Source organism: Chionomys nivalis, chromosome 7, assembly GCF_950005125.1.
Source record: "Chionomys nivalis chromosome 7, mChiNiv1.1, whole genome shotgun sequence".
NCBI classification, from domain to species: domain Eukaryota; kingdom Metazoa; phylum Chordata; class Mammalia; order Rodentia; family Cricetidae; genus Chionomys; species Chionomys nivalis.
The window spans coordinates 19,219,874-19,246,720 of record NC_080092.1 but is presented as its reverse complement, the minus strand read 5'-3'; the positions used below and the strand labels follow the sequence as shown (position 1 = coordinate 19,246,720).

General features: G+C 47.5%; 1 protein-coding gene across 1 annotated transcript in view; it reads left to right on the top strand.

Moving 5' to 3' along the window:
- The window catches only part of Wwc1 (WW and C2 domain containing 1), a 153,875-nt gene that overhangs the window by 89,764 nt on the left and 37,264 nt on the right, over positions 1–26,847 (top strand). The window contains exons 4-9 of the mRNA XM_057775790.1: positions 5,107–5,183; positions 6,327–6,406; positions 13,431–13,560; positions 15,670–15,816; positions 16,968–17,041; positions 21,530–21,772. Of these exons, the coding sequence (XP_057631773.1) occupies positions 5,107–5,183; positions 6,327–6,406; positions 13,431–13,560; positions 15,670–15,816; positions 16,968–17,041; positions 21,530–21,772 (751 nt within the window). The remainder of the gene's footprint in view (positions 1–5,106; positions 5,184–6,326; positions 6,407–13,430; positions 13,561–15,669; positions 15,817–16,967; positions 17,042–21,529; positions 21,773–26,847) is intronic.

The window sequence follows — 26,847 nt, the reverse complement described above, 5'->3', positions numbered from 1 at the left end:
GTGAGAGGAAGCAAGTGTTTTCTTCCCCAGGTTTCTCCATCATGGTAGGTTTGGTTTTGTAATTGCCACATTAAGAGCTGGAGGCTGCAAGGCAAATAGACGCCTACTTGGACAGCCTCAGAAAAGAGAAGATGGACAGAAAACGGGGAACCTGGTAGCTCTACACTTAGGTTGGTTATAGCTTTGGCACAGCAGCAGCTCTCTCTGAAAATGAAGAGAAAGAGTATCTCAAAGGATTATCCTAGGCAGACCAGACCACATCCCGTATTGGTCCAGCCAAGTGATTACCCATCTCTAACCTGGCAAAAGACTAAAGATCTGTGCTGGAGTCTCAGGACCGGAAGATTAGAGATACCAGGCGAGTTCAAAGCCAGGACATGCCCTGCTAAAGCATAATTATTAATTGAACATGGGAACAGGCTTTGGAGAATTCAACCCTCATGTTTCATTTGGTGCAGGCCATCACCCACCAGGCTGGGTAGTACTCTGGGAGACCTGGGCAGAAGTGAGAAGTAAAGAGAAAAAAAAAAAATTAAAAGACACAGACATTGAGGGCTCCTGAGTGAGATAGCCAACAAAATCACAGACCACGTAGGTCACAAGCAAGTGGATTGGCTTCTATTCTTTGCACACGCAGCCGCTGAGACTCCAGGTATCCTGTAAGAGGGAGTGACCCCACATGGAGAGGCTTGGGGGTGGAAAGTATTCATGAGAAGGAAATCTCGGCAGAGGCTACACAGCCACGAGACAAGCCTAACGAACTAGATGCCAAACCAAGGAGTCTTCCAAGCCACCACGTGATGTTTCAGAAATCAAAACATGTGAAATAACAGTTATATTGGAAGATTGGAAGATATAACTAAGGAAACCTTCTAGGAATCAGAGCCAAGATACAGTGAGATTGGCAATGAGACGGGAAAACAGAGCAATGGTGCAGGCAACTTCTTCCAGATCAAAACAGCAAGGAAACTGAGGAAACAGAGGAAGAAGGCTCCATGAAAAATCTCAGCAGAGTTTCCCAGAGCCGGAGGGGGGAGTTTACACTAGAAAGCTTCACCAAGTGCTTAACACGGCAAATAAAAGTCAACATACATGTATCCACCATTGGGAAGTTTCAAACCCCGGGACCTACAGGCATTCAGAGAACAAGACCAGGTCACGTGGAAATGGTCAGGACTCTGCGTACTCCAGATTTGTCGCCGGTAGCACAGAACTAGACCGGCGGTAATGCCTTTTCCTTTCTCCGAAAAGTCAGTTCCGACCTAAAACTCCATCACTGTGAAGCTATCTTTAAGTATAGTGTAGAATAAAGATATTCTGAGACATGCGGGATTTCAAAACTTTTGCTTCCTTCCCGTTTCCTTTCCCAGGAAGCCACTAGAAGTGAAGTTCTAGCAACATAATGGGGGTGGCGCAGAAAGACCTGAAATGAGGGAGAGAGGAAAGAGATGAGGAGGGCTGGAGTAGCTGAAGAGGGTGCTGACTGTCCACACCCCCTCCCAGGTCCCAAGAAAGCAGAATTGCTTACTGGCAGAAAGTATAGTACCTGTATTCCGAGCAAAGGGATTGGATAATGCAGAATGTAGCTCAGGATCGCCCTGAACTCTCGAAGTTCTCTTGCCTCAGCCTCCTGAGTGCTGAGATTATATAGGTTTTTACCATACCTGGTTTATAGAAGTTTCTTTTCTTTTTTTTACTTCCTGTTTTTTAAATTGATTTTATTGAGCTCTACACATTTTTTCTCTGCTTCCCTCCCTGCCTCTCCCCTCCTCCCCTTCAACCTTCTCCCAAGGTCCCCATACTTCTAATTTACTCAGGAGAGCTTGTCTTTTTCTCTGTCCCATGTAGATTAGATCTATGTAAGTCTCTGTTAGGGTCCTCATTGTTGTCTAGGTTCTCTGGGATTGTGATTTGTAGGCTGGTTTTCTTTGCTTTATGTTTAAAAACCACTTATGAGTGAGTACATATGATAATTGTCTTTCTGGGTCTGGGTTACCTCACTCAATATATGGTGATTTCTAGCTCCATCCATTTGTCTGCAAATTTCAAAATGTTATTTTTTTTCTGCTGTGTAGTACTCCATTGTGTAAATGTACCACATTTTCCTTATCCATTCTTTAGTCGAGGGGCATTTAGGTTGTTTCCAGCTTCTGGCTATGACAAACAATGCTACTATGAACATAGCTGAGCACATGTCCTTGTGGCACGATTGAGCATCCTTTGGATATATACCCAAAAGTGGTATTGCTGGGTCCTGAGGAAGGTTGTTTTCTAATTTTCTGCTCCCACTCACATGGAGTTCACTGTCTCGGGCCAGTTCTGGCCTAGGTCACTGGCTCAGTCCTGCCTCTGCAAATGTTCCTGGTCTGGATGTGCTCCTGCTCCCTTGGAGTTCACCTAGAAGTTTTTTTTTTTAAAAAAGAAAAAATAAAAGAAAAAATTTTAGGGGCTGGAGAGATGGCTAAATGGTTAAGAGCACTAACTGCTCTTCCAGAGGACCTGGGTTCAGTTCCCAGCACCCACATGGCAGCTCACAGCTGTCTGTAACTCTAAGATCTGACACCCTCATGAACACATTGGGCAGGCAAAACACTGATGCAAATAAAATAAAAATAAATTTAAAAAAATTTAAAAACTTCAGTAAAAAGTTTACCTAAAAAATAGGCACCTGGCTGTATTCTATTTCAGCAGCTTTGTGTATAAATTGTGCATTTCGTAAGAATTCTCCAATGAATAAGAATTCAAGTCTCTGACAGCCCCTTTGGTAGGAATATGTTCTTTTTCTGGCTTCCTTTGCTTCCAGAATTTCTGAGCATGCCCAAGGAGTGCTAATGCATTTCCCAAGGACTTACCCCAGAATCATCTTTACCCAGCTTGGCTTAGGAATCGTCACTCCTGACAGGTCTGAAGACCATTACCACTCTCCTTAATGTCTCCCTCATAGGGAAGTGCTGTCCCCAGCATCACTGGTCCATGATCTGTGGCAGGGGGGCAGGGAGTGACAGGAGATGGTGACCTTTCCGCATACATCTGTATTTTATTTCCCACACTGACAACTTCTCTAGGCTTCTCATCATGTTCTTACCATCCACCACAGACTGTGTGAACCACTTTAAAATGCCCGAAAGTGCCTCTTTGGAGAATACGCTTAAGCCATGTTCCAGCTCTGTATCCAGCCAGGTTTATCCCAGAGATGCTCACCCCACTGATGACTAGAAGAATTAGAAGGCAGGAGCTGACACCCTCACACTGTCAGTGAAACACCCTGAGCACCCGAGTCCTTGTCCCATGCTCCAAACAAAGGCTGTGAAGCCCTCTTGTCCCCACTCTGACCCTGCTTGTCTCTTCTGGTAAAGCCCAGACCTCGTCACGCTGGTCATCACCATGAGCTTTGCTGAAGTATTCTGCTGTCCATGGTGTCTCATGTGTAATTATATGGAGTAGTTTTCTCATTCCCCAAACTTGAACCTTCTTCATGCAATTTAAAGCCCGCTAAACGGTGTTAACTAAGTCCAAACAGCAGCTTCTCCCTATGTCATGGTCAGATGCTGAAAATTAGCAGCGATACCATTGACGTCTTCTGGGAAAGCCTGAACGCAGCTTTGGTTCTCACCGCAGTGGGAGGGAGGATGAGCTGACCCGTCCAGGATGATTCAGGACATTGGAGAAATACCTTCCTTACCATGAAAGCCTGTTCAACGATGGGAGAGAGTGTTGATTTAGGACATGATTGAGCCTCATATCTAGACACATTTCCCTTTTCCACCTCCCCAGCCTGGATGCTCAGAGCCAGGTCAGTGGTGACTCTGGTTGAGCTAGGGAGCCTGTGGCCGGTGCTGGTTTCCCTTTGTCTCATTTTCTTCCTTGAAATATTTCACACTGTATTGCGTTCATTTCCATAAGCCACAATGGCATAAATGCTATTAAAAGGCAATGAAATTTTAACATGAAAGAACTACAGCTACGCAGCAGGAGATGACTTAGGACAAAGATAATTGTTGTAGGGTGGTATAGCTATGGGTACTTTATTTTCTTCTCAAATGCACATTAGTATAAAAAATGAACTTTTTAGCATCCTTATTAGGAAGGTAAATGTTCATGTTAGAAAATATGAAAAAGAGCAAAACATGCAAAGGTGAAAATTAGTTTCATTTATCATCCACCCCTCCAGACAGCAGTGTTAACCGAGGGTCTCACCCAGGCCAGGCAAGCAGCTGACCTATGTCCCCAGCGTGCAGTCTTTGTAGAGGCATGTGTGTGTATCAGTTTACAAACTACATTTCCCTCATTTAGCTTTTCTATACATTTTCTCAGCTGGGTATCATGAAACCGTAGGTGTCAGACATTTTCTACATCGTGCTTTTAAATCATGCAAGTTATATCTGTATGCGAGGATGCGGTAAAGAAACCAGCAAGAGGGACGCTCCATGTGTTGGGAGGAAGGTTTTTATGTAGGTAAGAGAGAACATCCAGAAGCATCTGAAAGAGTTCAGGAAAAAAAAAGAACTAGACTGGACACGGTCAGAGTTTTCTAGGAGAGAAGCCAGAATAGCAAGGGCAAGGGGAAAGCCTTGTTGTTATAGAGAGTGGGACGTGAGCTGCAATCTGGAACCGCCTGGAAGCTAGGGCAGTGGAAGAAGTGAGAAGGACCAGGAGGCTAGCGAGGGCTTTGGGATACAGAATGAGTACATGAGGATAGGAACGAGGAGTCTGGAGGCTAGTGTTGGCCTGGTATACGCCATAGGACGCCATAGGTATGTATAGAGATTGAGCCAGATGCCAAAGGAAGGGAAGAGAGGGGAGTGGGCCTTACCATTTCACAAGCATCCACTAGCATCCTCAGTCCAATATGAGCGGGGCCAAGACTGTCGTTTCTGCACACATGCACCGCCCTTTGGAGCTGGAGACCTAGCAACATCATCTTCATTTTCCGTAACAACAGCGTCTTCATTTTTCGCGTACCGCATTTATTTAACAGATCCCCCTTTGTTGGACTTGAAGGTTGTTCATGTTTTTAGTCCTTTCCTTCTGGATTCATTTAGATGACTAGATAAGCCAACTTTGCTATGTTTCCTCGACTGAGATTCTCTTCTTTCTTCCCTGCAGTGGTCTCTGGGTCGTCATCCAGCTCCAAGTATGACCCTGAGATCCTGAAAGCCGAAATCGCCACTGCAAAATCCCGGGTAAGGATCTTCACGACGTCCTCGCTGCCCCTCACTGGCCAACCCTCCAGGCCATGGCAGCCGGGACTAGCAAGGCCCCGGGATGATAGTAGCTGTGGTCGTTGTATTAACAATGGTACCACAGTTGCCATTTAGAGGGGTTCACCTTGTGCCTGACATAGTTTTGGGTACTTCATCTCGTGCCATTGCTTCACCCCTTGAGTCTGCACTTTAAAGATGAGTAAGCAGAGACCAAGACCCTTGCCTAAGAAACCAGAGTCCTCACTGGAGTTTGGTGTCCTCTTCCTCCTCCTAGCTGCCCCCCGCTTTGCATCCTCTTCATTCTTGATGGCTTTAGGAGGGTAGTGTTGTCGCCCCCGTTTTACTGTTGGAAACTAAGGCAGAGTGGTTAAGCGGCTTGTTCACTGTACACTGGGTCTTTTGAACATAGGTTTCATTTAGATATGAATGATTTCCACATACGAAAACATAAATAGGGGAAGAGGCCTGAGGATAAAGTGCTGGGGGCTAATCGTCTGGTGTACCTTGTCTCGGTGGCTAAAGTTTAGTTCTAGAACACCACGCCTATACTGGAAGGCGAGCCCCGTGTTTTTAGATGTCAGGCATTTTTGGAAAGAACTGTACATCAGAGTTTAGTGCATGAAGTCTCTTAGAACTTAATCAGAAGCTCTCGCTGGAAGGCTGCCAGAACTCTGCAGGCCTAAGGAGGATCGAGCTTTTGGTGGTGTCTCACCACCACCTCCGTGCAAATTGCTCTCAGACCATCCCCAGCTTTAAGCTGTGTGTGGCCCAGGTAATTGCTATCGCCCCTACTCTCACAACAGGCAAGAAGAGGTGAGACGGGGTCCTGCAAAAGGGATCCCATAACAAAGCAATGGGGAGTCCCGACTATCCCAGTCAGTGTCTGATTTCTTCCTGTTTCCCCGGTGTAGAGACTGCCTGGCAGGACCGACAGGGACACTGCCTGGGAGGCTGACCCCCTGACCCACACTGGTGAAGGGAGGGTGCTATAACGTATGGTGCCCAAGGCATGCAGGTGGCCTTTAGGCAACAGCAGTATCGCCAGGGGCTTCTGGGCTCCCCTTCCCAGCCTACAGCTCCACACCTCTGACCCCATCTTCTGTGTGGTCCTCTGCCATTCAGGTCAACAAGTTGAAGAGAGAGATGGTCCACCTGCAGCATGAACTACAGTTCAAAGAGCGTGGCTTTCAGACCCTGAAGAAGTAAGTATCCCGCAGTGGAGGGCAAGGGGCAGCCTCCAGCCTGGGTCCCCTCTGCTCTCTCTGGCCCTCTCTCCATTAGTCCTTTTTCTCCCTTCCCAAGATGCCTCTCACAATTCTACTTAACTTCTTTCCCCCTGTCACTCACTGACGATGCCATCACCCAGGGGTGGAGATAAACAGAATCATTTCAAACCATGGAGCTGTTGTCGGCCTCTGAACTTGTAAGCCCGTTAAGGTCAGCAGAGTCTTCTTACTCCGCAGACCTAGAAGCAAGTGTCAAGCATTTTTGTGCACACCTCGGCTCTGCTAATTGACAGCTAGACTGTCAGTCACAGACCAAGCAAACCCTTTAGCCCTATGGCCCCTAAAGTAAGCTGCCACTTCTCTGCTACCCCACTGCGGAGCTAACAGTCTCGTCCAGCACTGAGCACATTCTTAGAGAATCATGCACCGGACTATGTGCGGAGTTCCCTGTGGGTGGCACAAAGAGCTTCCACAATAAACAGATGTCATTTCGCTGTGCAGAAGTGGGCTTACAGCTAAGTAAGGGATACGGCTTCTTTATTTCCTATGCACTGTGTTGCACTGTGTTTAAGGTTGTCATGTTGACTGTGGTCATGGAGATTTGGAGAGCTTTTGCAGTGTGCCGGGAAACGCCTTCAAGTGTTCCTGCATGAGGGTGTTCATCTGGTCCTTGTGGCAATCCCAAAAGAATGGTCTGTTTTGTTTTGTCTTTAGCTATAACCCCATTATATAGTTGAGGAAACTGAGTCATAGACTAAATGCTCAGAAAAATATCAGCCTATTGTTACACACATGTAACACGCTTTTTGTCATGCTTGGGGAGGGGGGTTGTTTGTTTTGCTTTTTGAAATAGGTTCTCATTCTTTAGCTCCCGTTGGCCTCAGACTCATAGCCATCCTCCAACCTGAGACTCTCAAGCACTTGAAATTAGATGGGTTGCTACGGCTCCTTGTTTACTAAATTGTGTTCAGCCTATCTGGTGGCTCCCATAGTGAGCTCTGCGTAGGTAACCTAGCAACCCTCACAGAAACACCAGGCAGTTTACCAGGATTCCCAGCTTCAAGAGACTTTCAGCCTTGAGGAGGCTGTGCGTGTATGGACAGCTGTTCTGATAGCCATTTGCTTTCTCTCCCCACCCCTAACCCCACCCCATTTCATAATCCCCCCCCCACACACACACACCTGTAAGCCTCAAGTCTATCTTCGTCATTTGCTGAGTACCGAATCCTGCCCTGGCATATATCAGCGAATCCTGTTGTAACTCTAGTTCAAAGTGTTATATATGTAACATAGTTATGTATGTAACCCCTAGTTGAGGGCCAGTTGGTGATGGTTGTTGCTCCTCCTGCTTCTCCTCTTCTTTTTCTTCATTGAAAGTTTCTCTGTTATATACCTCTGACTGTCGTGGAACTCATTATGTAGACCAGGCTGGCCTGGAACTCACAGAGACCCACCTACCTCTGCCTCCCCAGTGCTGGGATCAAAGGCTTGTGTCACCGTACCCGGAAGTTGGTTCTCCTCTACCAGCCTTTATCCCACAAGCCATCACCACCTGAGGGAGCCTCCAGGAATCCAGCACAACACATGATCTGAGCAAGTGTGAGCTGCAGATGGTGGCACACACCTGTAATCCCAACACTTGCTAGACTGAGACAGGAAGGTGAAGAGTTCAAAGCCAGGCTGGGCTACATAGCAAGACCTGTCTCAAAAATCAAGCAACAACAAAGGAAAATATAACCCTCATGAGAGTGTAGCTCAATAGAGAGTACCTCCTAACATCTACAAGGCCTAAATCGGCAGTTCTCGTGCTGTGGGCCTCCACCCCTTTGGGGTCCCCCCAAGACCATCTACATATCAGATGTATTTACATTACCATTCATAACAGTAGCAAATGTGCAGTTATGAAGTAGCGAGAAAATAACTTTATGGTTGGGGTCACCACACCATGAAGAACTGTATTTAAGGGTCGCAGCACTAGAAAGTCTGAGGACCACTGCCTTAAATTCAGCCCCTAGTCTTGGGGTGGGGGGATTTAGAAATACAGTCCTGTATTAGATTGTGTGGGATGCTTTTCTTTTTTAATTTAAAATTTTGGCTTTTATATATTTTTTATATGTCTTGTGTGTGTGTGTGTGTGTGTGTAATTTACATAGTTTACATATGTATATATGTCAGTCATATCTTTCAAACCAGATTCTAACTTCATTCCTGCCAAGGGTTGTGCTTTATGCTCCTTGGTAATTTTTAGTGAACATCAGATACAATTCAGAACACTAGTGTGAGCGCAGACATTCCTAATTTGACCTGTGAAAGCCCCATTCTCTGCATGTGGCTCCAGAAGCTTTGAAGCATGGTTTAAGGCTTATTCCCCACCTCAAGAGCTAGACTTGAAACACTTCCCATTATTCTCAGGATCTCCACAAACCTGTTTTACCACATTGTCACCCTGTAACAGCATTGAAAATCCTTGTCCTTTGGCAAACTGACAAAGAAACCCTAAGACAACCCTGCCCTCCCCCCCCCCTCCCAGGTTGATAGCTGGCCCAGATGAGATTCCTTTGCAGCCCTGGCTCTCACAGTCTTCAGTTAGAAGTAGACCAGGGTGGAGAAAGATATCAGTCCTAACACACAGAGCGGGTTAGGAATGTAACTTCACGAGGCAGCGAACCTGGGACCCTGGAAAAATAACCTATCCTTCTAAGTTTTGATGTCTTCATTTAAAAAGTCCATGGTTGTCAAGACTGAGCTAGAAAAATCCCTGTCTGGGATGTAACAGAGCCTGGTGCAGATTAGACGTTCAGTGAGGAGGGTGGGAACGAACCATTAGTTAGTTATCCTCTTTGTTTTGGGAAGAGAGACTCTCCATCTAAACTGGGCTTGCTGCTTGCTATGGAGCCTGTTCTATCAGTTGCCTCGTGCCATGCTCCTTACCTCATAAGAATAGTTTTTTTGTGACCATGTTGTTAATAAAAACACAGGGGGAAAAAAAAAGTCCAAGGCCACTCAACCAACAAGGATCAGAACTGGGACTGGAACCCAAGAACTTTTGGGGCTTTGATTTATATGCAAGGGGGAGAGGAAAGAAACTGCTGACATGACCGCTCCATTCTTAGGGGAAGTTGTTGTTGTTGTTGTTGTTGTTGTTGTTGTTTTAATGAATAAGAGAGAGAAAGCATCCGGAAGCACCTGGAAGAGCTGAGAATAGCGAGAAAGAAAAGCGTGGACACGGCTAGGGCTAGGGAAGCCAGACACAGGGGGAGGATAGTTGAGATGGCAAGATAGCAAGAGATGGTAAAAGAACAAGAGAACAAATAGTCAGAAATATAGAATAGACACAGCCTGGTCTACAAGAGCTAGTTCCAGGACAGGCACCAAAGCTACAGAGAAACCCTGTCTCGAAAAACCAAAATATATATATAATAGACAGTCAGGGTGCAAGAAATAGTGAGACAGAATAACTAGAGAGAGATAAAGTGGGCGGACAAATCATGTGGATTGTAAGGGGCATGGGTTGCTGGGGGAAGAAAGAGCCTGATATGTAACAGGTACTTGTGATGCTGAGGGAGCCTGGAGGCCAGCGGTAATGTGAGCTTCGATATGCTGGTGGACCCCAGGGGTAACCAATGTCCCTGCTGCCACAGGGAAGGGAAATGACTCCTTTTGGCAAATGAGAACTGATTTCACCAGTGCCTGAGGAAGGCTGGTTTTATCTATCAGAAATCCTCCTATGGTCCAGCTTGAGCTCATTTCTAGAGAGATGGACTACCTGGGACCGAACACTGTTCATTTCTATTATTTACTTATTTGTTGTTTTGGGACTAGGGATGGAAACCCAAGGGTCTTCCACATGCTGGACATGTGTTCTGGCCAGTGAGAGACATCTAGCCTTTGTCTTGTTCCTTGCTTTTCTGTTTGTTTGTTTGTTTGCTTGCTTGCTTGCTTGCTTGTTTTGGGGAGGTGGTACCCAAGAATCGAACCCCACCAATGGTCTGTTCCACTACACTTCCAGTCTAGAACTGTGGGGTTACTATCAATTATTATTATTATTGAGACGCTTGGAGACTTACTGGATTTTGAAGTTCACATCTTAGTCCTCTCTAGACACCGCCCAGATATCCCTCTCCCCAGACCCAAAAAGTATACGGCCCCTTCGAGCTCCCTTGGAATTGCTTTTGTTCAGTGGGAGATGACTCAAGCGTTCCTGCAGCCCCCCGCCCCCCCCCCCCCCATGTTTGCAGAGCCTGGGAACCTCATTCTTCAGGAGTAATTTAGGGAGTTTCCAGAGGGACTTGATGACCTGTCAGGATCACCGTTAGAGACCGACATGAAGTTCTTCTGCTTCCCAAGAGCTTATGTATTTGCCTCCATGACACCAGCCAAGAGTTGTTGAGCAGCTATGTCAAAGAACCCATGAGCTTGATCCATAGTCAGCAACGAGAGTTTCTGTTCTGTTTGGTTTTGTTTAAATTAGAAAGAAAAGGAAAGAGGAAGGTAGATGAAGACTAAAGGAAACCTCAAGGGCAAGGAAAAGAAAAGTCAAAACCAGAGTGTGGGGCTTTGGCCTGAGGCTTGACCCCTCGTGAGCTGGAAGGAGTTGAGAGTTGGGCTGTTGCTTTGGAAGGGGAAGGGCATGGCAGGAGCTCTTTCTGCACTCCACAGAAAGAAACGGCCCCTGTGCTAGAATTGTCAGGACAAAACAGGATGAACCAGCTACTGTCAAAGGCTATGCCTGGCTTCTGAGTCCCCAAAGGCATGCCGGAAAGGACAGCTGCATAATTTGAAAATCCTAAAACACATCTCTTCACTGCCCGACACACGTTTCTTTCCTTTTACCCCCCCCCAATACACATCAAAAGATTCTTTTACTGAGTATATAATGGTGACCCTTACTTCTCCCCGACCCCTCTTGCTCCATCCAGCTCTGTTCCAAGTGTCCGCTCAGAGCTGCTCTCTGCAGCCCAATTCCAGAGCCCAGGTCGCTAAGGGCCTGGAGAAATCAGGTAAAAGCTCTTTGCAGCCCAGCACACAAACAGCTCTGTCCACCCTTCTGGGGATGTAAAACCATTCTTGCCCTGTTGGCAGAGGAGAGTGCTGCCCAGCCTTCAGACCTGTTGAGGCATCCAGCTCTCCCCTGCACGCACTATCCCACGATAGTTTGGCCGGGGGGACCTTCCATCCTACCCGAACTCTGGGGGTGTTTCTCTGGAATATCACCCATACAACTATGAAGCGATGCAGACGTTTTCAGACTAACTCTGAGAGAGATAATAGCCAACCTGGCAGGCTTGCCCAGGCCTAAGTCCTCAAAAGGATAGACGGGCTATTTTTAGTGGAAACACAATTGGGGCTTTGTTTTGTCTCCACGGAAGCTGAAGTAACTGCAGGGGTCAGCAGCGTGGGGACCCCTCCCTCCTGTCTTTTCCCCCTCCTCTGGTGCCAGGGCAGGGTGGGAACCTGCTCCTATTTCCTCTTTCCTCCTTTCCAAGTGATTTAGCATGGCACAGTTTGGGCTGTAGCAGGAAGCCAGAGAGGAATGCCTGTGAGGGTTTCTGTCCTGGAATAATGGGTTTGTGGTGTTCCCTTGACTGTTAAACTTCCCTTTTTCCACCCTCCATGGGTGCCTCAGGCCAGCCTTTGATGAAAGCATGGAGTCCTAAGTGTATCGGCTCTCAGAACCTCCTCCACAGCCTAGTCCTCCCAGGGTCCCCACCCCTCAGCCGTCTCTGGTTCCTTAAGTCATAGCTCACTGGCAGAGCTCTTGCCACCGTGGGTACAGCCCTGATGTGATGTCAACACGTCTGAAACGAGCGGGGAGACACTCCGCTTTTTTCCTTCAACCTTTCCTGTCATCAAAACAGACCCATACGTAGGGCCTGGATAAGCCAATAATCTCCAGGCTAGCGGTGTTTAATCCCTTACATTTATACACTACTTCCTAGTTCGCCATAGGGTTTAAGTTCTTTATCCCAGTTGATGGTGAGAGTAACCCTAAACAGGGCCAGGCAAATACCACAATCTAGGCTTCGTTAGAACACTGAGGTATGTGTGTGCTTTGTGAGCCGTGTCTGAGGCTGCACAGTAGCTTACTTAGAACACCAAGGATGTGTGTGGTTATGAGCTATGTCTGAGGCTGCGCAGCAGATCATTGTGACAGCTGAGAGTCTTTTGTCCTTCTCCCCTTGCCCTCATTGTGTCCTGTAATTCTGCACGCGTTTATTGCCGACAGGGTTCTCAGGCGGTAAGATGGCTCACCAGGTAAAAGTGCTTACCAGGCATGCAAGGTACAGCCTGAGTTCAACCCCCCAGAACTCACAGAGAGATGAAAAGGAGAACCCCACAAAGTTAGACACAGTGATTCTCCACCAAGGGTGATTTGGACAATATATGGAAACTTTTTTTTTTGAGACTGTGTAGCCTTAGCAACCTGGAAATCACAGAGATCTGCCTGCCTCTGCCTCCCAATGCTGGGATTTAAAGGCGTGGGCCATCACACCTGGCAGGAAGTGGTCACAACTCAAGACTGGGGTATTATTAGCAATTTGTGAATCCAGCATCGGGGACACTGCTAAGCAGCCTGTGACATACAGGACAGGAGACACACCATCTCCTCGCCCCCGACTCTTGCAGCCTATGCCAGATTCTAATGCCATTCATGTTCAGCCCTGTTCCCAGAATACCACAGTTAGAGTCTAAGTTACGGTCACAGCACAAGCGAAGTTTTTCAGCTCTTAGAGACATGTTGCAGGGAAACCCCTCCCCAGCCTGGCGGACTCAGGAGGGAATCATGGAAGATTTTCACTAAGAGTTCATACTTAGAAGAGCCCAGTGCTTCTCCATTCTGCAGTCACACACATCTGCAGCTTGACACGGTCCTTCTGTCCCCGCCCCCACCCCCAGCAGGGCCTGGGCACGGCTGTGCAGGATGGACCCAGGAGACTTGAGAGCACCCGTGCTTTCCCCGTCCTCTCAGGTCTGATCGCTCTCGTTTCCTGACCCCTAGGATTGACAAGAAAATGTCCGATGCTCAGGGTGGCTACAAACTGGATGAGGCCCAGGCTGTGTTGAGGGAAACCAAAGCAATCAAGAGAGCCATCACCTGCGGAGAAAAAGAGAAGCAAGACCTGATCAAGGTGATGAGGGCCCCAGGGATGCGAGCCCCTGGTACCCTGTGTGTGTATAAGAACTTCATACCGGCCACCTTCACACACCACACAGACCTCTCAGTTCTCGTGACAGGATGAGTTTCCCTAGTCCAAATATTTTTTTGAGCATCCCCATGATAATTCCACGGAAAATTCTATACCTGACTTTGCATGTATGTGTGCTTCAAAAATATCAAGATGCTGTCAAGTTGGGACTTTTGGCTGTGTGCATGAAACATCAATTTTGCGTTTAGACTTTGGTCCCATCCCTAACATAATTTATTATGTAATGCCAATAGACCAAAATTAAAAAGAAAGAATCACAGGCATTTAGAATGAGGTAGATTTACCCTCTAGCAGGCTTCTTGAGATAGTCCACTCCCCCCCCCCTTTTATAAAGGGGAGAATGGAGGCTCAGAAGCACTGAGTTACTTGCCAAAGGCCATATGGTCTCTGCCAGTAAAAGCTAGAATGAAACCTTTGCTTGGTTGTACCACCATAGCCAGGTCCCTACCACTAGCTCTTACTACACATCTTGGTTTGTTTGTTTTTCTGTTTGTTTGATTGGTTTTTTAAAGATTTATTTATTATCCATGAAGTGTTCTGCCTGCACAATTGAAGAGGGCACCAGATCTCATCGTAGGTGGTTGTGAGCCACCATGTGGTTGCTGGGAATTGAACTCAGGACCTCTGGAAGGCGACCAGTGCTCTTAACCCCTGAGCCATCTCTCCAGCCCCCTTTAGCTTGTTGTTTAATGGACCAAATGATGGAGCCATTTAACCTGAACATCACAATGTCTTTGAATCACTCTCCTGTGTTCTCTGTGCTGGGAACTGAACCACGGAGATCAATTCCACAACATGGTGATGGGGCTAAGGGCTCTGCATACGTGGCTCAGGTTATCTCTATTCTACAGATAAGGACAGTCTGGCTCAGACAGTAAGTGGCAGAGCCATCAATCAGACCCTAGAATACGTGATTCACAAGCCCATTGCTTCACTCCTGAATGTAATCCCCTCCCAGAACCACCTAACCCTGAAGACACCTTCCCCTTGCTTCACTGACTCTTCAGGAGGCCGAGACTGAGAATTGCCACTGCTAGCTTTGGGAGGAAAACATTGGTAAACAAGAGGGCTGTGGTCCAGTGAGCACAAGGGTGTGCGTGGATAGCAAAGGGTAGTCCTGCTTGTGATTAGTGGCTAAGAGCCCTCAGCTATCACTCCCAGCTTCTCATTGGTATAGTGAAGACCATCGAAAGATTTCTCAGAGAACCTGTTTGATGCAGTAAACTTTTGCAGTCATGCTGAGTGTTGGCATCACATTGCATTGTCTTTTAGTGGATTACACCTTTAATTGACACGCCTGTAAAGTAATTGTCTTAGGGTTACAATTGATATGATGAAACAGCATTAGAAAAAGAAAGTTGGGGAAGAGAGGTTTTATTCTGCTTGTATTTCTACCTTTAGTCCTCCACTGAAGGAAGTCAGGCAGGAACTCAAACGGGGCAGGAACCTGGAGGCAGGAGCTGATGCAGAGGCCATGGAGGGGTGCTGCTTACTGGCTTGCTCCTCATGCCATCCTCAGCCTGCTTTCTTACAGAACCCAGGACCACCAGCCCAAAAGTGGCACCACCCTCAGTGGGCTGGACCCTGTCTGGGCCCTCCCCCATCAGTCACCAATTAAGAAAAGCCCATAGGCTTGCCTTCTGGAGGCAGTGTCTTTACTGAGGCTCCCTCCTGTCAGATGATTCTAGCTTGTGTCAGGTTGGCACAAAACTAGCCCACATAGTAAGAACTGGAATTTTCCCGCTTCACAGAAAAGTAGGTAGATGCCTAGGGAGGTAATCAGCTATCTCAGATCATGCAGTGATAAAGAAACAGCAAGAGTTCCACCTTAGGGGCCTGGAGAGATGGCTCATCTGTTAAGAGCACTGACTCTTCTCCAGGGGTCCTGGGTTCAATTCCCAGCACTCACATGGTGGCTCACAACCACCGGTATCTCCAGTAGCAGGGGATTTGATGTCCTTCTCTGGAGTCTGAGGGCATTGCCAAGGAGCCACAACACTCACTGCCCCCCCACCCCTCCCTACACTGCAGAGCCTTGCCATGCTGAAGGATGGCTTCCGCACAGACAGAGGGTCTCACTCTGACCTGTGGTCCAGCAGCAGCTCCCTGGAGAGTTCCAGCTTCCCGATGCCAAAGCAGTTCCTGGACGTGAGCTCACAGACGGACATCTCTGGGAGTGTGAGTAGCCCGGGTTGGTACCTGGGAGGCTGCCCTAGCAGGGTAATTGCTTATGTTTCATCACTGAATGTTAACTCAGCCCAGTGGAGCTCAGTGAGCCCCAAAAGTGTCATGATGATCTGAAAAAAGCCTGGTGTTGGCTTCCACCGTCCTAAGTACTACCTGGCCAAGAGCATATGCCTGTAGGCCCTGCACGCAATGTGTTTTTAACAGGTGAAGCGCCTTCCTCTCGTTTCTTTCATACTGTTTTGTAGCTCCATTCTGGATCTCTTTCCATCTGGAAAGCAGAGTGTATTTGTCTCATTCTTCCCCACACAATGCTTATAGCTCTCAGACAGCTGCTGACCCTTGGTGCCAAGGTTCAGCCTGGTCCCAGCCGTGGGTAGGGAAAATGCTGCCAGTCATGAAAGTGGCCAAGTAGGACCAACCCACAGTGAGTGTGGTCTTCAGAGAGCCTTTGCTCTCCTCTCCGGGAGCACAGGACACTGGGTGACCGCCTCCTAGCCTCCGCTGGTTAAATGCTGTCCCCAACTGAGTTTTGTGACTCTTTCCCCTCTAATGAGGGGACACTCTGTCCAAGTGTGATTCCGCGAGCCTGAAGTTTTGTTTTCGATAGGCAAGTGTGGAAACAGGCTATTCCCCTTCCCTGTCCCAGTCATTCATCCAGCCACAGGCCCCCAGAGAGCCAGACTAGGTGTGCTTTCTGCTTTCTGGGTCTTTTTTTCTGACTCTGCACGGCTTCTGATCTCACTGTAGCCTCCCTGAGTTTTCGGCTATGCCCAGGTTGGTTCTTGTATGTTATCTGTTTCTACTACTCATCTGCAGTTTCTGCTTTTTAATCTGTTTTGGCCCTTGACTGATTTTTTTTTTCCTGTAAGATGGAATGGGGTGGGGGTGCGGTGCTTTTGTTTCTTTTCCCAAAGTACTTAAGTTTGAGACCATTCTTATGGCCCGAAGGAAGAAAAATGTTTTTGTTTAGCTATCTCCCTCCACAGTCCACACAGCCAGCCCAGTGACTGGGAACTATTCTTGGCTCTGCCCACTTAAGCTGTCAAGTCTCGCATGAGCTATGGAAACTTCACTCAGCAGTGGCCTCGCTGCGCTGCGGGTAACTACGTAATCCCCGTCTCTGTTCTTATCTTGTCCTCTAGTTCGGCACCAGCAGCAACAACCAGTTGGCGGAGAAGGTCAGATTGCGCCTGCGGTACGAAGAGGCCAAGAGAAGGTAAGTCAGGGCCAGAGCTGGGGAAGGTCGTATTTGTAACTCCCATGGGTGGTGAGGCCCCTGTAGACACGCCTCCTGCTTAATCTTCACATAGATTATAAAGGTAGGTGTGAGCATCCTTCTGTGTTTTGGAGAGGAAATGACTGGCCCAGGATGCTGTGCTAGACAGAGTTGAACTACGTTTGAACCCAGGTCTGTTTAACCTCAGAGCCTAGTAATGTTTCTAGTTACCTGGCTTGGATTTGATAGTCCATGCTTTCTGATAGTCTTGGAATCAGTTTGGTTTGAAGGAGCAGTAAATTTGTTTGATTTGGCTCAGCAACGGGTGAAGAAGACTACGGACATTTCTCACTTCACAAAGATAATGTTATTTGTGGTCATCTTTAGTGTTGTTATAATGGGTATTGAACCCGGGGCCCTGTGCATGCCAAGCAGGCGCAACAACTGCATCTCCAGTTGTTTCTCTAGATAGTTGCTTGTTTGTTTTTAGACAAGGTTTCCCCATGTTATCCAGGCTGGCTGACCCTGAACTGATCCGTAGTTCAGGCTTTTTAAGCTTTTGGGGTCCAGGGTGGGGTCCTGGGGATTGAATCCAGGGCCTTGCCCATGATAGGCACTTATATTCTACTAATGAGCCAGCACTCCCACCTGACTTCTTGTTATTATGCATGTATGATGTGTGTGCAGGGACACTGTAGGGATGCACACATGTTACTGTGCACACGTCCGAGGACAACTTTGTGGAGTCTCTTCACTCCTTCCATACTTCGGTGGGTTCTGGGGATTGAATTCAGATCCATGAGTGGCAATTGCCTTTACCTGCTGAGCCATCTCACCAGCCCCACAGATGTCCTTGTGAATGAAAGTGAACTTAATTATGAAATCAGTCTTAAAATCCTGAAGTAGCACCTCCTGCTTCAATAGCTGGTGCTTTTCAGCAGCTCAGGCTCCGGGGATTGAGATGTACTATGGCTGCATAGACTTGTAAGCAGCTGGGTTTCGCCACTACAATGATAGCATCATAAAACCGGTGTTTCTTCTGCGTTTGTGGAAGCATAGGAAGATTGTGTATTGTACTAAAAAGAGTTGTGCACTGACCGGCTTATCCAGTTTTAAAATCTTCCAGCAGAGCTGAGGAGATGGCTTACTGGGTAAGGGCGCTTGCTAACGAGCCTAACAACCTGAGTTCAATCCCAGGGATCCATGAGGGAGAGAGGAGTGACTCTGGAAAGTTATTCTCTGACCTCCGTACATGTGTGGCGTGTGGCATAGCATGCAACCCCGCACACCTGCATAAACAAACACACAAAATGTGGTAACTTAAGAAAATAAAAAGCCAGAGTGGTGGTGGTGCACGTCTTCAATTCCAGCACTCAGGAGGCAGAGATTGGATGGGCTTAAAGGCCAACCAGGTCTACAAAGCGAGTTCCAGGACAGGCTCCAAAGCTACACAGGAAGGAAGGAAGGAAGGAAGGAAGGAAGGAAGGAAGGAAGGAAGGAAGGAAGGAAGGAAGGAAGGAAGGAAGGAAGGAAGGACAGAGTTCCTATCTTGCTATCTATCTGTTAGAGGGGAGAAAAGTTTGACCCAGGATGTTCCGCGGCTCTCCCAGGTGATACAGTATTTGAACCTGGATGTTCTGGCTTTGAATTCATGGTATTCTTTCTACATGATGCACCAGCCTTATTGGGAAAGAACTAACGGGCCATTTTGGTGGTGGCTAAACTTAGTGGCATTCATTGCTTTCTAGACCAACTCGCCGGTCTGTGAAGCATCTCCATGGGGCCAGCTAGGATGTTGCCCAGCCTGAGACTCTGCCCATTCCCACTGAGCAGCACCGCTCCTGGCAATGGCGTCAGAAATTGAGTAGAAACAAAAGGAATGAAAGAAAACGGAATTCAGCAGGCTAACCCACCCCTCCCCCAGAAGGGGGACTTTTGGCGTCAGGCTCGGCTAGATCCAGGGTTCGGATGGTACAGTTTAAATTTCGTTTCGTCTTCTCTGCCCCTGCTTGTTGACTTGCCCTCTGTGTTGGCTTCATCCTCAAGCAGGCTTTCCTCATCAAAACAGCAAGATGGCTATCCAGCAGGTCTATTATGCTTACCCTCCTCCAGGTTTCCAGCCTCCACAGAAAGGCCACCTTTCTTTCCCAACAGATGGATCTTTTACTAGGGACTCTTGTTTGTCTGATTTGGGGTTGGTGTATAACTGTGTTCTTGGTTTTTGAGACAGGGTCTTGCTACGACTCCCAGGTTGGTCTCAATATCCTTGTCCTCCCAAGCCGTGTTCCTAGTAGGTTTGATAAATATTGGGTCTGAGAGAGAGTCACTGGTAGTTTTGAATGGCCTGTCATTGTTGTAGGGCAAGTAGAGGATAGGGGAATTACCACTCCCAGAAGATCCAGGCATGGGTCTTGTGCTCATGCTGGGATGAGGATTGAGGTCAGCTCACCAAGTGACTTGAGGGCCTATCATTTCCTCAGGAGAAGCTGGGCTAATAACAAGGAAGGAATTGGATGATGATCCCGTGGGAAGAGTTTTCTTTCGTGTGCACTGTTTCAGCTCCCCCTAGGGGCTCAGCAAGACAGCAACAGTTGTGTATTTGTGCCTCCCATCCTTGACCTTCTGATGTCTTCCAACCTGTGGGTGGAAATGCATATCTTAGATAATCAGTCCTAAAGAGACTGGAGGAGTGAACTGTTCTCTTCCCCCCCACCCCACCCCGGACTGAGACATTAAATGTCTCACTACCACCGAAAGCTGGATTTGAGAGAGAAGACAGCTCTTTATGGGGTGGAGAAACAGAGGACGCAGGTCTTAAAGAAGGGGAGAGACGGAGCAGTAGTTCATGGAGACCTCCCTTGGCTGGCGCCTTCCAGGTTTTGTCCCCTGTGCATGCCTGAGATGGGGACTAATAGTTACATCTGAGTCTACAAAGGATGGACGACCTAAAGTTTAAAACATAGTGGCATGGGAAAGCCACCCTGGAAAGTACACACAGGAAGACATCAGTCACTCCTCAGTGTCCTGCTTGTAGCTGAGTCCCACCGGCTCTTATCGTACCATTCTAACCTTTGAGCACTGGGAGTCAGCAACCACAGGCATATTCATCCATTGCTGTGTACATGAATACAAAATCAAATAATTAACTTAGAATTCCTGCTAGGACTCTTGGTTGGAGAAAGAGCTAGATGGATTTGTCTATATAGAACCTTGGCTACATATCACAAGGCATCTCAAATCCAACACTATTTGGTAAAGAAAGTTTGGTCACATTTCACGTAAGTGAGCTGGAATGTCAAGTCCATAGGTCTGGGCTCACTACAAGGTCATTTTTTATCTCAAGTGAGCCATAGAGTGTCTGTCCAATGAGATCAGTAAGTCTTTTGTGTCTGCCCCTTAGGGATGCAGTAACACTAGGGCCCAAGACCCCAGAGCCCTTTGCAGAGGCCAGATCCTAAAAGCTAGTGGTGTGTTTGCTCTGGGGTGTTTATAACAATACTCTTAAGTAGCATGGGAATAATTGCCATTGTCTATAGAATGCCTGACAATATGTAGAGTTCTTGTTGCAAATTTTCCATACGGTGCTCATGGGCTGTCTCTTTGGTTATCATCGTTACAGCTGAGGATTCTAGGTCTTAGAAAAGTTAAGATTCAGGGCTACTGGCTGCGTTCCTTGGTATTCACTAAGTGCCTACAATTGACCAGGCTTTGTGCTAGAAGCTATGATACCAAAACGATTTTCATTGTTGCTTCTGGGAATCGAACCCAAGGTCTTGTGTAGGTGAAAGCACAGAGGCCCCAAATGTTCCCAGACCCTCAAATGATTTTTCCCCAAGGGACGATTCTTTCCATCATAAAACTCAAGGTCAGAACTCCTAACTCAGTGTCTCTGAAGCTCAAGTTCATGCCTGTTCTCACAATGCCGTTACTACACTCAGAACTGAGAGCACACAGGTAGCCACAGCCCTGTGATTCCCCTTGCCGATGACTCAGCCCCGTTCATACACAGCACACTGTGTACGTCATCACTGGTTTTCATACCCGCTCTGGAGGATGAGTTATTGCCTGTCTCATCTCCAAGGCTCAAGACATCTTCCCAGTGTTACATAACTAATATCAGTGGTCCAACCAGTGATGGCAGTAGCATAGAAACATTTATGAAGGGCTTACTATATGCCAAACATTATGCTTTGAGTGTGTCTATGTGTGTGCATGCATGTGCCACCACCCTGGGAAGGAGATCTTATAATTCCCTTCAGAGATGTGAGCACCTCACTCAGGGTCCCAGAGCTCCTGCTAAGAAACTGTTGCCTGCCATGGTGTCCAACTCTACTGCACCGGCCCGGGAGCTGAGCAAAAAGGAAACAGTAGCTGTCTGCTCTGAGGACATCCTGGATCCTGGTACTTCATGTCCTTAGAAGAACCACCCATCTTCCGGTTTCTATAACGTCGTTGTTCATCTATCATACTCACCTTCTCAATCCCCAGGATCGCCAACCTCAAAATCCAGCTGGCCAAACTTGACAGTGAGGCCTGGCCTGGGGTGCTAGACTCAGAGAGGGACCGACTGATCCTCATCAACGAGAAGGAGGAGCTGCTGAAGGAGATGCGCTTCGTCAGCCCCCGGAAGTGGACCCAGGGAGAGGTGGAACAGCTAGAGATGGCCCGGAGGCGACTGGAGAAGGACCTGCAGGCAGCCCGGGACACCCAGAGCAAGGCACTGACCGAGAGGTGGGTCTGGGAAGAGCAGATGTGTCCCACGGGCCTAGGGGAAAAGGAAAACATGCCAATCTGACCTGACCGCCCTGCAGGAGCCAGGAGTCAGGGTCATAGTGGGGATGCCTGAGCAGACCACTTAGAGTTGTTAGCCTTCCCGAGTGGCACATCAGAAACGATGGCTTACGTTCCTCTGCACCAGGACCCTGGTACTTTACACAGGAGGCTCTCAGGAGGGTGTCTGCTCCCTGAAGCAAGCCCCACAGCATCTGATCACCTGGGAGAGTGGCTTTCCAGTGTTGTAACGGTGACTCTCGGTCTCTTAGGTGACAGGAAATTCGCAGGTTTCACACAGTGAACATCTCTGCTTTACCAACTAGGCTTGTACCTGGTGTCGCCAGGGAAATGATTTCCCTTGCTTATTTCTGCTCCTAAACACATACACACCTTTGGATTCCCTGTGTGGGTGTTTGGGGCAGGAGATTTCCTCTGATGTTTACTCTCTTCTGTTAGACAGTAAGCCCTTGGTACTCAAGGGTTCCTGATCCTGGAAATCAATCACAGATTGAAAATGTTTGAAAAGTAGATTAAAAGCCGGGCAGTGGTGGCGCACGCCTTTAATCCCAGCACTTGGGAGGCAGAGGCAGGCTGATCTCTGTGAGTTCGAGACCAGCCTGGTCTACAAGAGCTAGTTCCAGGACAGGCTCCAAAACCACAGAGAAACCCTGTCTCGAAAAACAAAAAACAAAAAAAAAAGTAGATTAAAAATTAATATAACAAAAAATACAAATATTCGATGCATTATCTTAACAACTAATTTGTAGCACTTACACTGTGTTGGGATGCACTGTATAGAGATGCTTTAAAGCATACAGGAGGGCAGGTGAGATGGTTTAATAGGTAAAGGTGGTTGCCACCCAGCCTGACAACCTGAGTTCAGTTCCTAGCATCGACAAGGGGGAAGGAGAGGAAAAACTGCGCACAAGTGTATACAGACACACATACACACACACTAAAATAATAATAAATCATACAGGACAATATGTATACAGACACGGTTTTAATTATAGACACTCTCAAACATCTAAATGCTTTGTTATCAACAGGAGTATCTGGAGTTGTAGCCATAATATGCCATTATTTTCTTTTTCTTCTTCACAACCCACTGTACCAATTTTAGTACGTCCCAAGGGGCTGACTGAAATGCTTACGGGCCAAGCATGTGATGGAAATGCTTGAGGCACACCTAGCTGTAGACCCGTCAGTCTGGAGGGCACTGACCCCGCTTGTCTGATGTGGGCGCTGGCCTCCTAGATCCAGCAAGCAGGCTCTAGGGCTCTGTGTTGCCTATGGTCCTTATGTTTCTTTTTTGTAGTGCTTAGGGATGCCACCCAGGGCCTCACACATGCTAGGCAAGTTCTCTACTACTGAGCTGTACACCACAGTGGAACTTCAAAAGGTTATCAACTGGATTTTTAATTTTCAAATACTGACAATTAATGTAAACTGTAAAGACTGAGCCAAAAGCCGGGCTGTGGTGGCACACGCCTTTAATCCCAGCACTTGGGAGGCAGAGGCAGGCGGATCTCTGTGAGTTCGAGGCCAGCCTGGTCTACAGAGCTAGTTCCAGGACAGGAACCAAAAGCTACGGAGAAACCCTGTCTTGAAAAATCCAAAAAAAAACCAACAACAACAACAAAAAAAAAAAAAAAAAAAAAAAAAAAAGACTGTAAGCCAGCCTCATCTGTGATATTGAGACCTGTTTCAGACTCTGTATTTCCTGTGGTGCTCCTTGCGACCCCTTCTCCCAAATTACAAAATAGAAAATTATTGCTGAGCAGTGGTGGCACATGCCTTTAATCCCAGCACTCAGGAAGCAGAGGCAGGTGGATCTCTGTGAGTTTGAGGCCAGCCTGGTCTACAAGAGCTAGTTCCAGGACGGGCTCCAAAGCAACACAGATAAACTCTGTCTTGAAAAGCAAATCAAAAATAATAGAGAATTGTGCTTTAAGGAGGTCCTCTAGTCCCCAGACATTCACCCGTCCATCCATTCACTCACTCAGTCATACTCGCCATCACTCATTCTGCAAAGGCTGACCTGTAGCGTGACATCTTTGTGTGGCAATCTGGAGCATTGAGAAGTTAAGAGGACTGTTATCTGAGGTCAAAGTAAGAAGCCTGCTGTCGGTGAATCAGTGTGTTGGTTACTCCCTGTTGCCGTGAGGAAGCAGTGTGACCAAGGCAACTTCGAGAAGAAGAGTTTATTTTGGCTTATGGTTCAAGAGGATTGGAGTTGATCCTGGCAGGGGAGTGTGGCAGCAAGCCGCGGAGCAGCAGACTGAGGGGTCATATCTTAAACACAACCAGAGAGTGGAGAGAGAGAGCAAACTACAAATAGGGCAAGGCCTGAAGCTCTCAAATCCTGTCCCCGGTGACATACTTCCTCTAGTGAGGCCATACCTCCTAAATGTCCCCAAATAGCTCTACCAGTTGGGAACCAAATGTCCAGATGGATGAACCTATGGAGGACACGCTCATACAAGCTGCCACAGTGACAAAGGGATTCCTCCATAGCAACCAGATCTGCTGGAAAAAGGACCTCAGGCCTCCCAGTTTCTAGGATTGTATAATGCAGGAGAGTGTGTAGTGTGTGAGACACAAAGCAGGATAGATTGAGCACGCAACACGGAAGAGTGGGAGCGTTGTTCTAATAACCTGCAAGTCTCTTCTGGCTATTTTCATTCTGTCCGTAGCAGATTTAGAGCAACATCTCCCCGCCTGCCACTTAAGGGGTGCAGAATTGAAGCTAGGGATTTTTTTTTCATTTTAATTTTTTTATATTAATATAGACAGTGCTTGTAAATATTTACAAAGCAGGATGCTAATTTCAGCATATGTCCACCTTGAATAATGATGATACCAGGATAATTGGCGTTCCCATTGTCAACATTTCTCGTTTCTGTTTTAGGAGCTTTCAGAATCTTCTTGCTGTTTTAAAATAACCTGTCCACTGCAGCTATGTGACCGCAACGCAGAGCCCCAGAACTAATTTCTCCCATGAGAATGTATTTCGGAACTCATTATCCGACCTCCCTCTAGCCTTCCCAGTGACCATAGTCCTTCTCTGCTCCTATGAGATTGATTTCTGTAGCTTCTAAAATGAGAACATGCTGTGTTTATCTGTACCCGGTTTATTTCATTTAACAAAATGTCTTCCAGATCCATCTATCTTACTCCAAATGACAGTATTTCATTCTTTTTTTTATGATTTAATAATATTTGTACAAGCAGATACACACCCACACAGCCACACTGTGATTTTCAAATGTGTGTAATTGTTCAGGAATAAGCGAGGGGATTCATTTTCCCAGCAATGCCAGGTGTACGTCTAGTTTGTAAAGCAGGGGAACATGCACGCACCTCATGGGGCGCAGTCTGGGAAGTCCGGGCGCCTGTATGTACCTGTGTGTGTTCTGCATATACACGGCCCGTAGCCCTTAATCTCTAAAACACCCAACTCTCAGCAGCATCCTAGCAACTGAGTAAGCTCTGTTTTCACTAGCATCTGATGCTCGTCCAGGCCCGGCCCTGACCCTGGGGCCAAGGATCCCATGATTGCGAACTGGACCAGTCTTTCCTGGCCAAGCAGATTCTCAGAACTACTAACAGACATCCAAAGTCTATAGCCTTCCCTTCTATCCTCTACTGGCAGGAATGGCTGGCTGGCTCTGACCCATCAACGATTTTACTATAAGGAGAACAGCAGACCTTAAATAACTGGTGTTTTATAGCCCACACCGGCACTTGCCTGAAGGCACCATGCTGGTTTTCCTGGATGGTAAGGGTTCTGTCGTATGCCCTGTACCTTTTGTGTTTATTGAAAGTGTAAATGGATGGGAGGCCTGGGCAGGTGCTTACTGGACCTTTGTGCCAGTGCCTGGACTTTCGCCTGGGACTAGACCCAGTGACTGTCCCTGGGAGCTGTTGGTCGTCCATCATCTTCTCTGCCAGAAGCTGGAGAGGACACACTGATCACAGCCCTACTTGACTCTTGCTGGGTCAAAAGAGATACCTTATTATATCTGTTAACCCTGACTAAGCTATTGACCAATATGGGCTTCCTTTGCCTCATAGAGAAAAAAAGAAGGTAAAGGCACCAAGTACCGGAAATCTACGAGCAGGCATTTTGGACCAGATTGTGAACGGAGATATTTCATTGCTATGAAAGTTTTTGTTTCCTGAAGTTAGAACTAGAAGATCCTTCAGGCACCCCGAAAGTGCACTGGTCATGGGCCGACCCTATCTTTTGTCTAGTAACTTGAGAGCATGCTTTACAGATGAGGAAATTAAGGCTCACTTGACATCACCCAGTGACAGAGCTGGGATTAGAAGCCTCCAGGCTTGCACTTCAAGCACGTACTCCATTTAGGCAGCTGCCCGCTCAGAAGGCCTCTCAATATTGCTTTCAACCCCATCTGTCGAAGGTCCAGGAGCTCCATTGAAACACTGAATCCACACAGCCTGTCTAGGGAATCAAGACTCTCCACTCCTCCGCTGATCGGGCCACACGAGGGTTCTGGGGGACAAGGTTCCTGGGCGCATGCAGCAGTCAGGAAGGCAGTGGGCACAGGGCAAGATGCCGCTTGTGCCCTAAGAGGGGTCTGAAGAGAGAAGCCAAGGGAATGGCGGGGAAGGTGCTGATGGATCTCAGTCCACTTGATTCTGATCCCTGTTGTTTGTATTTAGTGCTGGGCCTCTAGATTCCTGCTTTCTTTTTCTGTAAGTCTCTCCCTCCCTCCCCTCCCCCTCTGTGTCCCTTTTTCTCTGATCTCCTCCCTTTAGCGTCCTGGTGCCCTTTTTGCATTCCTCCCCACCTCCCGCCTTTCCTTTCTCCTTCAGGTCTCTCTTCATATTCTTTGCATTCCCTGTGATTCACTCTCCCTGTGAACCATGCATCAGAGCTGGTGTGCGGTCACACAGGATGCTTGTTAGATCATGGGCGCCACAGCCCCACCCCGGGGACCAGTTCTTCAGGCCTGAGATGCAGCCCAGGCGATTGCATTTTTAACCAGCACCCCAGGCGCTTAGCT